The following is a 14392-nucleotide window of genomic DNA, read 5'->3' as shown; positions in this document are numbered from 1 at the left end:
CCAAACCAAACCAAACGCTGGCTCTAGATACTGGGGTTGGGTCAATGGACGATAGCTATCATCCATTGTGATGGCAGACCATCATCAACCACTGAGCCCTCTACCCTCATAACATTGTAGTTTAAATGCCTTCTGTATTTGAGATGGTGTGTCCCCTCAGAGTTGCAATAAAGTTGTTGCTTGACATGTGGGAGAGAAAATTAAAAGAAGCTGTTGCTGCTGTTCATTGCGCTACCTCTCCACTACCTAAGATTTATAGATTTATTACTTTTTTTTTTTCTTTCAAAGTAAGTTACGGACATGTGGTGGGGAAATGAAGACCATTTTAAACACTGCAACGATATTATTGTCTATCATGATGTTTCACTGTGGATATATATGTCGATTTGGTAGACATTGACCAGCCCAACTAGATACGGCCTTTCATGTTTTTGAGTATCACGGCTACTGTGGGTTCTCCTGCACACTTGGAAGGGGGAGAGTGAGACAAGGTGTTTGCACTGCTAGATGCTATTAAATTATCCATACTGGTCCTTTAATACCTCCACAATCACTTTCACACCCCAGTACCCAATAATCTGAATCAAAAACTTTTTTAAAGACTTTGATATCCAAACCACAGCTGTTGCGTCATCAGTTTGACTCCGTTAAATGCACATTTCAGCAGCAGACACACACTACGGGAATATGTTTTATTATATTTTCTTAATGCATGGAGTGTGTGATATTGCTGCAGCTGTGCCAGTTATATTTTGGCGACCATGTAATTGAGGTTTTCTTTGGTCTGTGACAAGCAAACTTATTCAGATGGCGCTGCAGCTGCAGCATCTGTGTTGCGCTGAATAGCATGCATCTTCTTTATTTGATACAGCCACAGAACACTGGGCTATAAATCTTAATGGATGACTGTCTGTTGTATAACTTGACCCTGCAGACACGATGGCTATAGAAATTTTCCATGACTGTTTTCTGACCTTTGCTGCTTTTTGTTTTCCTTTACAGAAGCTGTTTAGCCTGGGAGCAGGAGACCGGCAGCTCATCCAGACGCCTCTGAACGACACATTGCCTGTCACATGCAAAAGTGTTGCTCTGCTCTTTCAGCAGCTGGGTGGGTTCAGGCACTTTGATAACTACAAACCAGCAATCATGAGACAGGAAGATACTTAGTCAGAGTGTGACTTGCTAGTGACTCTGTGTTGTGTCATATATTTGTTATTAACATCCAGCCGTAGAATTTCTCAAATGAATAGATTCTTCCTGCGAGTTGTCACGTTTACAAAATATCCCATTTAGGTTTTAAGACATTTTGGGTTGTTGGTTGTTACAATCTGATAGTTGGCGCTCTAAGAACATTCCTTTTAATCATATTAGTCTTAGCAGCTTAATGTTTGTGACATATTTTACATTCATTTAGTCCTGATACTTATCAGATTTTTAGAGGCTCAGTTCTACTTTGCTAATCACATGATGATAAACTACAGCGCTATAGGACTTGAACAATTAGGAGACTTTAGCAGTGAACCATTAAGATCTTCTGTCTGAGGCGAGATTATGGTGGTTTTGTCCCATCAGATTTCCGTAATTTAGTCTGGGCTAGAACAAGCACATGATGAAGATTTGATGCAGTTTGGTGGTTTCACGTTACCGATTTACACAGGCCATACGTGTTTTATTAAAGATACAACATGCCTCACTCTGAACACAGTTCAGCTGTGTTCAGGGAGTGTACCTATCACTTTCCTCAGCCTTTAAAAATCGCAGTTTGCAAAAAATCAAAAACTGAGCTATTGTTCATTATATTTTTAGACTTTCAAACTATTCTAGAAGAATCAGCCTCAGTTCACCTTTTGTAACTCTAGGCATACAGCTGTGAGAGTTGAGAGTGAAATTAAATATTATTCACCTGAAATTTGATTTGCAATGGAAAGTTGGCCCTCATTTAGCCTCATTTGATTAGAAGAATGTGCTTCAAGACAGAGTGGATTTTATTTCCTGAGTGTATTCACACCATCTTTTGTTTGTTTGGATAAAGTGGTGAATATGCACATGGGGGGTACTTGCACGATACACATGTGATCAGGGTTATGTGGAAGTCATGCATTTGTAGCCAATCTGGATACACAAAACAATCTTTATATAATACCCAGCCATGGCCTGTCAGTCTTCCTGAGCCATTTGTTTCCATTAATCAGTACAGTACAATATGCAGTGCTGTTTGTCCTCTAAGCAGTCACAGGGCCACAATTAATGTGTGTTTGAAGGGTGCTGAATCTGTGACATTACTGTTAAAATGGTAAAATTATTAAGGTTATAGTCGTGTAAAAAGAAGAAAGTGCTGTCGTGCTGTGAGTAACAAGACAAACAAGAAATGTTTGTCTGACTGATCCTTAATGCACTCTGCAGAGAGGTTCGATGAAGGACTTTAGAAATTTAAAGGCTCAGTCTCTCCCCTTATCATAGAGGAGCAAAGTGTGCAGTTACCACTGTGTTGTCAGTCCTCCTGCTGTTGTAGAATAAGTCGCAGATCATTGTAATAATTTGCTTTGTCCTTAATCCCACTTTGCTTAACTATTAATGCAGTATTTTTTTCTGATTGTGTAGCAGGACGAATGTATGCAGCAACCTCTGATTGAGGTTAAAGTCACACACCATACAGAGTGAAAGTGACATTTAGACGTTGGCTTAGTTAATCATTCTTCCGCTCTTAAAACTGACTTCTCTGCATGCTGACAGGAAGGTAAATATCGCAAGTCAGCTGATCTGCTTCAGTAGAGAGAACAAGTGCATCGTTTCCACTTATTAAGTCATCCTCATGTCCATTTAAGGATTGGCTAGTAGCTGTGCAGGCAGGCAGGTCGGCACATCGCTCTGTGCACAGGTCACTTGAGTCACCAGAGAGGAATGTGTGTTAGACATGTCACCCTGCACAGGAAGTACATCCCCCCGGAGTGAGATAAAACTGGCCATCAACAGCCCTGTTGTTTGTTGTTTGTTGCCTTTGTCTCTTCTGTTGTCCGGGGATGTTGCTGTCACTTCTTATTTAGGACTCGGAAGTGTGTCGCTGTTTCCATAAGATAAGTAAACACCTGAATCTGAGGTGTTATGAAACCGGAGGTGCATTCTTAATATAAAAAGGTGCTACCAAAAATAACACTTGGACCCACTGTGTCTAAAAAAGATGAGACAGCTGGAGACATTTGATTTTTACAGAACTCAGATTTTGTTGAGGCTCATGTTCAGTTTCCTGTTTATCACTGAAATGCTCCACTCGGGCGGCCAAACCTCCAGACCCAGCGCCCCCAGTGGCACGGATACATGTCTGCCAGTGTTCCTCTGTCTTTATCACTCCAATGTGTGATGAATTGGTCTGTCAGTTGCTTGATAGGAAACAATAACAGGAACTGTAAACTTAGAATTCTTCCAGATTGTCACATTGGTATTTGAAATATTATTTATACTGTATGAGAGTGTGTTATTTCCTTTTGTTTTTCAGAGATGAGTTTTCCTATAGATTTATATTCAGCTTTGAAGATAAACTGTCTCATTTGGGTGTGGAAATGTTTTGTTTGTTTGTTTTTGTCTTTTTTATCACAGGCCAGCAGTCTACATGGCTTGAAGAGGCAGTGGTGCAGTGATTCTGATATTGAACTGATATTATTACAGTTGCTGTAATCCACTCCTTAGCTCTTTTAATTGAGATTAAACCTTTGAGACAGCTAAACCAAACTAAATTTGTGATGGAGAAGTGCACTAATGCTGCAAATTAACAAATGTGAGGGATGCTGCTGGAGCAAAATCATTTTTGCAGCAATTTACTTTAAACCGCTCTTTTCACTCTGAATTTCTTTCATATTGCTCTAGTGTAGGGTTAGTTCAGTATGCATGCCTACATGAATTTGTCCAGTGCTGTTGAAAAGAAAAAGACAGCGCAGTTCTCACCTAACAAAGACAAAGACACACTGTATAGTCAGTTTATTCAATAAACCAGTGAGGCTGCAGACAAAGTGATGGTCTCTTCTGAAATGAATTAAGTTATCATATTTTTTCAGGCTTTCTCCTGACCAAAGAACAGACACAGCTCAGCCTTTTTGGTGCTGCTGAGGTACCAACATGACAGTGGGGTGTACTACGAAGCAAGTTTGACATAGCCAGGCTTTTTTTGTGTGTGTGTGTGTGTGTGTGTTAGCTGGGATGGCAAACCTTACGATCCCAGTCAGAGATAATGGGTATCACTATTATTGCTTTGTTAACCCAGGCTTTCTTCATTAGGCTGTGTGCACATTCACATAAAATGGGGCATTGAGTTGTCATTTGACCCTTCTGCTCAAAATGGGTCGATCACATGCCATTTACTTCAGTCAAAAAGAACAGGTTGTTATAATGGAGATCTATAAAAATGTAAAAAAAATTATATCACAACAAAAAGCAACTTTGTTTCTGCAAATAAAGCAAGAGAGGAATGCTGGCAGGACATTACCTACTGACTAAATGCATTCTCAATGCTTGATGTTTATTTATAACAGGCAATTGCACATTAGATTAAAACTTTTTAGAGAATATTTAAACATTAAACTCAGAAAGTGCATTTAAGTCTGACACTGTCCCATAATGAAGGACATGTGGAAATGCTTGTAGTTTTTGACCAAATCAAATGATTTTTTTTGATTGAATATTCTCTGAGGCACCAGCAGTGCAAAATTGACTTGGCAGCAAATAAAGATTAAACATAAAGACATCATTCAGAGTAGGGCTGCAACTAACAATTATTTTCATTATTGATTAAGCTATTATTTTTACAAATAATTGTTTAGTTAATAAAATGTAAAACAGAATGCGAAAAACGTTCAACACAACTTCCCAGACCCCAAAGTGATGTCTTCAAATTGTTTCTTTTGTCCAACCAATCAAAGACTCTTCATTTACTCATTAATGCTCATAAATAACAAAAAAGCAGCTGGAACTACAAATTGTTTGACCTTTTGCTAAATAATTGTCAACTAATTTTCTTAGGATTTATTCATCTATTAATTGTTGCAGCTCTGATTGTAAGTCCTTAGTTGCTTCATCATTTTTTTCATATGACCTGAAGCAAACAAGAAAAAATGATTCTCCGCATCACCAACTGAATGCATGTAGAGTCTCATGGCAACGTGATGCATGCAGTTTGAGCTGCTGTAATTACATTACATGGCTTCCATTAGTGGCATTAACTCTAACTAACATACAGATCAGCAAGTTTGCATAGACCTACATAATGTATCCCTTCAGCTGAGAATCTGTATCTCCCATACACAATATCGTCAGGAAAATAATTTTTTACAGCTGAAACTCTGAACATAACTTCCTATGGAGGTGGGTATGTGTTTAGCATAAGTTCCCATGGTGATAAGCCATGTTAAAAGAGAGCCTCCTGCATGACATTGAAAGCCCTGGTTTTAAGGTCAACAGACATTGCTAGTGCTGCAATTGGTTATTTAATTAATCACCAACTATTTTAATAATTGAATAAACAGTTCATGTAAATTCAAAGTCAAAATTTTCCAGGTTCTTTAATGTGAATATTATCTATTTTCTTTACTCCTCTAACAGGAGTTTGTCTGGGGCTTTTAGAAACCGTGATCGACATTTTTACCATTTTGTCATTTTATAGACCAAACAACTAATCGAATAATCTTGACAATAAAAACAAATTAATCAACAGTTAAAATAATTGTTAGTTGCAGACTTATACATTGCTAACCCATTAATCTTGCTTCGTATCACACCAAAGTGAGATTAACACACCAGTGCACAACCATTGCCATCCAGCACATCAACCTTGTACTGTGTATTAAGATTGTTATGGCTGCAGTGCATAACTCTGCCACAATTCTACAGAATATAGTGTGTTTTGAATTGCTGTAATCCGTCTTGAAGCTGTTATGGATATGAACACAACTCCCAAATGAATATTGTGTGTTCTAATCTGAGTCCACAAATAGCCACGAATGTTTGATGAATGATCTGGAACAATGTGGCCGTCACATTCCAACAAATACCTCATTCATTTCGTTCTCTGTTGTTTTCTTGTTCCAGGAATCCAAAATGTTCTTAGCCTGTTTTGTGCGGTTCTGACAGAACACAAGGTTTTGTTTCACTCCACCAGTTACCAGAGGCTGGGAGAGGCGTGCCGCGCCCTGGAAGCCCTCATGTTTCCTCTTAAATACAGGTAAGTGTGCAGCGGGACAGATTCTCATGTGACTTTCCACTAACACTGTGGCCAGTGTCATGACTTCCACAGCTTGTGATTTGACTGATGATTAACTTTGTTCATCATTGTGTTCAGTTTAAAAAACAGGTATATCTTCTGGATAAGATTACCCTTTAAGATCACAAAATTTGACCTTGCATAACCTTGTATATTAAGTAACTTCAAAATTTTCCACTCTCTTTCTGATATCACTTCTCTTAGAAGTGCCTTTCACTTGTACTGTGATTAACTTTGTTCCCTTTTTTCAACAAAGATACTTTTGAAACTAACTTTAGAGGGAAATTTAGGAGACAAAATTTTTCACCCTGGCATAAAATTTGTAGACATTACAAACCACAACATGACTGCACCAAACTTCAAAATACCAGCAGTTCAGTCTCCATTTATTGATCTGGTAAGACATAACATGACACAACAAAACAGGTGATAAAACAGAGGCTGACAAAATATAACACACATACATTGAGACAACAGGCATTGGTCACAGTAGACATTGTGTCATTGTAGAAAAGCACAGATGTTAATAATACGAACAACAGCTCTGTTCTATTTTGGTGTCCCAGTAAGCTGTGACAGTGAGCCAGCATGCACAACATCAGCACCCTGTTATTTCCTCCTGTGATAGATCAAAATGTCTTCATGATTAAGGCCTATACGACTATAAGTGACAACATGCATATGTTAAAAGGATGGTGTGGTGTGGGTGTTGATCGGGACTATAGATTCTATATGAGGGATGAGGAATGTCTCAAAAGAAAGGAAGAAAACAATCAGATGAAATGTGGTGGAATTGGGGCTTTGCTACAGAGCTAGACAAAGCGCTTCACAATGCTCTCTCGTTGAACCATCAGCGCCTTTTACATAGCCTGTTCAAGGGGGGACCGTTGTGCTGTCATTCCGCCTTGCTAGTCTGTATAAAACACACAATGGGAGGCATTTTTATTCTGCCTCTGATCCACCAGTGGAGGTAGTAACAGAGCCAAATCAATGTCTGTGTACAAGTGTGAGCTGGCAGCATGTGACACAATGCTGTTGTGTTACACATTCACTGCTGTTTGTGATTGTGTTTTTGAAATTACATACTTAATGCATATAATTGTCAGCTGTGTCACAGCAGAGAAGGAGAGATTCTGAATTTCATACAGGTCGTATAAACAGTATATTATGGTTGGATATTCTGAATTTGGCCTTATTTTGAATGGAGCATGTTCTGATTATGACATGAGGGATATGCTGGCATTATTCTGGTTTTTGGAGCATTCTTTGAAGATGTATACAACACTTTCAGAATATGCGTCTCAAATGGTGACACATGTCCTCTGTTTACAGTCATCTCTGTGCTGTAAACAAACCAACTAGCCAACAGTTTGCGAGACTGGTGTAGAGGGAGAAATACGACAACTCTTAAATATTATGACAGAATTTGATATCAACAATTTTTTGGATATCCACAAATGACACAACACTGACCTTTTCAAGAGGGTGATTAAATGAATGTAAGAGGGAAGCTTTGTGTAAATGTAGTCACAGGGTACTTTATTGTGGCATTGTTTAGTCCAGTGTAGAAAGGCCAAGCTGGCGTAATGACAAGCCTTTGTTACATCAGTATTGCCAATCTCCATGTAAAAAGAGCTATTCACATCTATTTGTTAGTTGTTCACTCATTACTGATTCTTTCTGTCTCAACATTTTCTTCTACATACGTATATTACACATATTATTTTGTCCATGCCCAAGTTTCTTGTAGATGATCATGATGCAAAAATTTCTAAAGCTTGTAAATGATATTGTTGCAAAATTTATGAAGACTCAGTGAATTCCACTTGCAGTTTCTGTCTTTAACTGCTCTCTTATAAGTTAAAGTGTGTTTACTCAATTGAGGTCCAGTTTCATAATTGTGTACACTTAAACACATCACTTCCCTGCAGTGAAGTATATTTTAGGTTTCCTATTAATTGTGTAATTCTGTCTTCCTTATCTTGTTGGACATTTGTGCATTCCCTCTTGTGTGTTCAGTTACCCATACATCCCTATTCTGCCTTCGCGGCTGCTGGAGGTGTTGAGCTCGCCCACTCCCTTCATCATTGGAGTGCACTCCATGTTTCAAAGTGAAATCCAGGATCTGGTGAGTGCAGATGTGTCACAGGCATCCTGAGCTCCCTCTTAGTTGCATGCTTTCAAACACCTGTAAATCATTAAGAAATATGTCTTTCAGAGTTTGTTTTGATGTATTGAAAGTGATGATGCCTTGTGACATTTTAGGACACGTTCTTTCTACTGACAAGGAGAGTTTTGATTTAAAAAGCCCTTTGGTTTCAGGAAGTTTTTAGACACGAAGATTAAGTATTTTGCCCTTCAACAAGATGTTTATTTAGGTGGTTTCGGCTGAACCTTGTCAGATGTGCGTGTTGTTCCTCACAGTACTCCCTCCAGCTGCAATCAAACCACCTGACCTGTCTGTGCGTTATGTGTGTTTCACAGTTGGATGTTATTATTGCTGACCTGGACGGAGGAACCATAAAGATTCCCGAGTGTATCCATTTGTCCCTGCTCCCTGAACCTGTGTTACACTTAACACAGACAGCCCTGTCCCTGGTAAATACACACACACACACACACACACACACACACACACACACACACACACACACACACACACACACTTACACAACTTGATTATTTAAACTATGACTATGTTGGCATTTGAAATGAGCAAGACAAAATTCAATAATTAATTCAACATTGAACACCAAATAGACAAATCACAGCATGTCCTTGTTTAGCATCTGTGTGCGTGTTTGTCAGTCCATCTTACACACAGACAAACACACAAGGTACTTATAAAAGGGATAGTTTTGATTTTTTTATGTAGGTTTGTATGAGGTACTTATCCATAGTCAGTGTATTATCTATAGTAGATGGCAGTTCACAGTTTGGAGAAGCAAAGAGGACTGACGGTGTAGGAGGCTAAGCAGTGCACTGCTGTAGACAGGGTCAGCAGCCAACTGTATTTCAGTCACCTAAAAAGGTCCACTTAAAGAAATCAGTTCAAGTGCATCCTATATTTAGAATATTTTCACTTTTTTAACTTGCTGTCAGACTGCGTTTTCTGACGGGAAACTGACATTATAGAAGACAAATATTACTCTCTCCAAAGCCACCAGAGTCCATTGGCAAATCAGTAATTTTACCTCACAGATTACAGCAGTTGCTGGTGTACAGCTGCCTCGATCAGTTATTCTGTTTGAGTTATTGTGATTTCAGTGAATCTGAACTAACCCTTTAAAACACTGAAGTCACACAATAACATAAACTAACCAGTCAACAACTCTTATCTTCTGTGAGTTAAAATTACTGTTTTGCCAGAGGAGTTTGGTGGCATCAGAGGAAGCAGAGCTGGGCTTATATAACAGTTGTTTCTATCAGAAAAGGCTGTCTGAGGTAGGTAAAGAGGTGAAAATATTCTAAATATAGCTTACACTTTAACTTACAATGATTTTTGCATGTGGCCCTTTTTTAGGGTGGCTGAAATACCTTTTGCAGCAGATCCTATTCACAGCAGTTCATTGCTCAGCTTCCTAGCTACAGTACCTTTATTGCTTCTCCAAATTGGGGGTATAGGTGTAATACAATGAGTATGGATAACTCATACAACCCCACTTCAAAAAGTAATATTGTGATTGTTGCCCTCAAACATGCTAAAAGCTTAAAGTTCTTTCTTTACTTACATAATTAAATCATGTGACACTTTTTCATGGATTGCTGTATTATCTGGCTACTTATCATGCACGAGGAACATTCACTCATGTTGTTGTTGCACCTGAAGGGTGTTGTAGATAGGAGCGTCTGCTGCATGAAAACCAATAAATGTTTTCTTCTTAGGTTCTGCACCCTGATCTGGAGATAGCAGACAATGCTTTCCCTCCGCCTCGCACTGCACCCTCCAACCTCAAGTTGTTGGTAAGTCAGCCTCATGATCACATGCCCTTTATTCATTTATGATCCTCAGGCTGTCTCATTGTGAGGAGTGATGTCCTCCTCCTCCTCCCACATGAGGAGGACATGATTGCCCTCATCAGACAGTCTGTTATCATTAAAAGTTTAGCGCGAGGGCACTAACTGACGGTAACCCATTACCTTAAAGACAAATAACATGCGTGATGCATAATTAACTTATCAGACTGCATTAGTGGCATAGCTGGTTGATGAGTCATGTTTGTCTGTGTGCATGTTTCAGGACAAGGAGGTGAGGGCCGTCTTTCTCAGGCTGTTTGCACAACTCTTCCAGGGCTACAGGTCTTGTCTGCAGCTCATCCGCATCCATTCTGAACCTGTAATTCACTTTCACAAGGTAAGATTACGACAGAATGGAATTACCAGTGCAGTAGTCCAAATTTTGCAAAAACCTCATTTTCCGATATGCGACCTTAGATTAAACTCCTTTAGCAATTCCTCCACAGAAAACACTTTGTTCTTTTAATCTGCCAAGAATGTTTTTAGCTGGAGTCCAGCACTGAGGGTGGAATTACATGTAAAGACCTGACAGATAAACCTGTCAGGGGTGCATAGTGTGTGTGTTTGTGTGAGTACGCATGTTGTTTTAAATGTGTTGTAGAGGCTCCATGACTCTTCTGTGATGCTATCCTTTTGTTTATGCAAGCTCCGGACACAATCCGGTAACCTTGGGCAAAGCCCGGCAATGAGCCATATGAAACGTATTAGGTTTACATTTTTGTTTTGTGCCGGGGATTTTGTTTGTTCGTGTCTGTGGTGTCTCCGTGGTAACCCCTCAGCACATCATCCTCAAAGTACCCCACATGGATCACATTATAAACAAACGCTCTGCTTATTCGCCTGGAATCGCTGACTGGGGAAGGCTTGAGTGAACTGTGTTTTATCTCCTCTCTACCCACAAGCACAAATAATTATGTGTAAAGTAAATTAAATTCATTTGCATGTAGTCATTTATGACTAGATTTATTCCCCTTTTTGTACATGCTGAAGAACTTATCCATGATTTCAACAATAAAAGATGCTGGTCTCAGGCCCCCTTGCAGAGATATTTGTTGGAGATTTTGTAATCTTATTCTAAAAATGGCTGTGATCACTATGCTTGTTTTTCACTCTGCAGTACAGTATGTCCATATGAACAAGATTACATTTCTCCCATCTGTGTGGGGTTGTAACTGCTCTAATTCTGACATTATCCAGACTGCCTTCCTGGGCCAGCGGGGCCTCATTGAGAATGATTTTCTGACCAAGGTTTTGGATGGCATGGCCTTCGCTGGCTTCGTCTCAGAGAGAGGTCCGCCTTATCGAGCCTGCGATCTCTTTGATGAGGTACTGTACCATGATGCTTCACTTGCAGCTGAAGTTTATTACCCTTCACTTTATAGCATTAAGTAGTGAAGTTCATAAACATTTTTTACACTAAAATGACAACACTCAATCTGTTTAATAAGCTCATTATCACTAATGACCGACTGTGCTGCAGGAACACTGTTCATCAGATTGTATTCAAGTAGATGATCCAGCCCTTTAATAGTTAAATAGGGTAAATTAAGCTTTTCATGTGAATGTGCAATCAGTGTTGATGGGAAATTTTGTCAACTGAAGCAGTTGATTCCATAATACAAGCTACTTTAAGAAAGAAAGCTGAGTTCTCCTGCTTGCAGAGCTGAGCTGGCAGTGCCTACATGTACCAGGATGCATTGTACACAATATTCATGCCCCTGTTGACATATATTACCAACCTAGATTATAGCTATTACTTTATTGACCAAAACATAATGTTAGCTAACAAAATTATTAGCTAGTGTGGCCCTCTGGCTACCTAGAGGTGGAGACTAAATTCCAAGCTGAAATAGCTTGTAGACCTTCCATGACATCAGCATCATTGTAACATCATTGGATGAAGGAAGAACAACAGATTTTTCAGCAGCAAACTCATCTTTCTCTGTGCAGTAAAACACATTCTGAGAAAAATTTTGTTTCAGTAACTACATTTACCATCATCAATGATGGGACATACACATGAAAAGTACCAAATTTTCCCTTAAATAATGCTGTTTTGTGTTTTTGTGTTTGTTGATTGTGCGTTTTGTAGCTGGTGGCCTTAGACATTGACAGCTTTAAGGAAGAAGAGGTCAGCCCGGCCAAGCTGCAGAAGCACATCAGGGAACTCTCTGAGCAGCTGTACAGAAATGTAAGACTTCATGCAGATAACTACAACTCCATCTCATCTGTTGTACTGGTGTTGTACCATAAAGCGCAGACGTTTTAGCATGCTCCACATATGTTTTGCTGTATATCTACTGTATATACAGCTCTGTATCCTATTAATACACGTGTGTTCTGCAGGAGAACCCAAACCCCCACATGGCATTCCAGAAAGTGCCTCGGCCATCAGAGGGATCCCACCTGCGGGTGCACCAGGTACCCTTCCCCCTACTGGATGACGAAAAAGTGGAGAAGTTGGTGCAGGAGGGCGTGGCAAAACACAGCAGCACACCTCCATCTACACGACCTGAGAAGAAGTGTGTTGTACCTGCCGGACCACCTGTTGGTATGGCCAACTTTAGTCTGCCGTAATGTACAATGCATACTGCTGTGATGCTATGAGCATTCACTTTACATACCTACAGGGATTGGTTTATTAAATCTCTCCCACAGTGACTGGTAACTACAAAATTCATCTATGACATATGAAAATGCACTGATGTTTGCAGCGACTGTTTTGTTTTTTGTTTTTTTCAAACTTTGCACTTTGCTTTATCGTCATGTAATGAAAATCAATTAACAGTTACTCAGTTAACACACAACTGTTAGCAGAACTCCATCTACCCTCCTCATACCTCATACATACCTCCCTCCAAAATACAAAGAAAATTCCCAATAAACAGCCATAATAAAGATAAACATATGTAAAGCATTAAATCATAATGAGTAAGATCAACAGCAAGCTGACCTAATTAATTTAATAAATTAATAGATTAAAAAAAAATTTAAAAACCACTACCAAAGTCTGAAGACAGTGCACTTGCAATGTAAAAATAAGGGGGTTCCAGATACTTCAAATTTGATAGAAGAACCAGACCTGGTTAGTCTGAACTTTTTTTAATTTAAGAGAAGCATATCTCATGTATAGCACACCTCTGATCCAGTGTGTAAGGGTAGGTGGACTTGGAGATTTATATTTTAACATCAGTCTCCTGACCAACAGAGTTGTGAATGCTATCGTATTTTTTTTTAGAGGAAGAAAGATTAAGTCAATAGCAGAACAGTAGTAGTAAGATTTTTGTCAAATGCCTTAGAGGGGCAAAGCCAGAACATATGCATGTGATTTGTTGGGGTTGGTTGACATCAGTCACAGCGTGGAGACACCGCATCGCCTTATATTTGTGCAAGCTGAGTTTTGGTGTAGTGGCTGTGGTGTCGGATCCTGCTCTGAATGAAACTGTGTTTTGCACAGGTAGGGTATCTAAGCACCCTTTTCAAAATCTCATCCCACATATATCCTAAAATAACCTGTTTAAAATCTGCCTCCGAGGTAGCTTTAATGGAGTTAAGCTAAGTTTATGACTATTTGAATAAATAGTTGAAATAGCCCCCTTTAATGAGGAAAGGAGATCCAGGAAATCTGAATAATTTGCAGCAGCTGTGGTTTAAACCTGAAGTGATTCCTCACCTAATCTGTCTTTCTGTTGTATTCCAGTGTCCATTATGGGCAAGACGGCGTCCGTGTTCAACAGCGCTCGCCGGCTGGAGGTGGTGCGGAGCTGCATTTCCTTCATCTTTGACAACAAGACCCTGGAGACTGAAAAGGTGATGCACAATGTCTTTCATCAAGGGAGCCAGTCAACCTTTAAACAAGCTCATTAACTGGAGGCATCTTCCTTTTGTGGAGCTGTAGATCTCTCCTCACCTTCGTCATGATACCCCTGACACCAGTATCTCCCAGCTGGCACACATACACACACACACACACACTCAGAAATAGATGGGGCCTGTAATCAAATCTTTAATCTGAATCCATGCGGATATCTATAGCCCATGTTCCTGTCTCTTGTGTTTGCCTCCGCAACCATCCAGACTATACAAAGATGTCAGCTCAAATTTTCCTTCGTTGTGGCCTCATGTATG

General features: G+C 39.5%; 1 protein-coding gene across 2 annotated transcripts in view; it reads left to right on the top strand.

Annotated features, from left to right (window-relative positions):
• sbf2 (SET binding factor 2) overlaps window positions 1-14392 on the top strand; it is a 142020-nt gene that overhangs the window by 63830 nt on the left and 63798 nt on the right. For both annotated transcript variants that reach the window (XM_084716965.1, XM_084716974.1), the window contains 10 exons: window positions 1003-1108; window positions 6076-6208; window positions 8267-8375; window positions 8732-8845; window positions 10133-10210; window positions 10488-10601; window positions 11462-11590; window positions 12357-12455; window positions 12611-12815; window positions 13965-14074. In XM_084716965.1, the coding sequence (XP_084573091.1) occupies window positions 1003-1108; window positions 6076-6208; window positions 8267-8375; window positions 8732-8845; window positions 10133-10210; window positions 10488-10601; window positions 11462-11590; window positions 12357-12455; window positions 12611-12815; window positions 13965-14074 (1197 nt within the window). The remainder of the gene's footprint in view (window positions 1-1002; window positions 1109-6075; window positions 6209-8266; window positions 8376-8731; window positions 8846-10132; window positions 10211-10487; window positions 10602-11461; window positions 11591-12356; window positions 12456-12610; window positions 12816-13964; window positions 14075-14392) is intronic.

This window comes from Lutjanus erythropterus, chromosome 1 (genome assembly GCF_056507025.1).
Source record: "Lutjanus erythropterus isolate fLutEry1 chromosome 1, fLutEry1.hap2, whole genome shotgun sequence".
Lineage (NCBI taxonomy): Eukaryota > Metazoa > Chordata > Actinopteri > Lutjaniformes > Lutjanidae > Lutjanus > Lutjanus erythropterus.
This window is presented reverse-complemented; position numbering and strand designations above follow the sequence as displayed.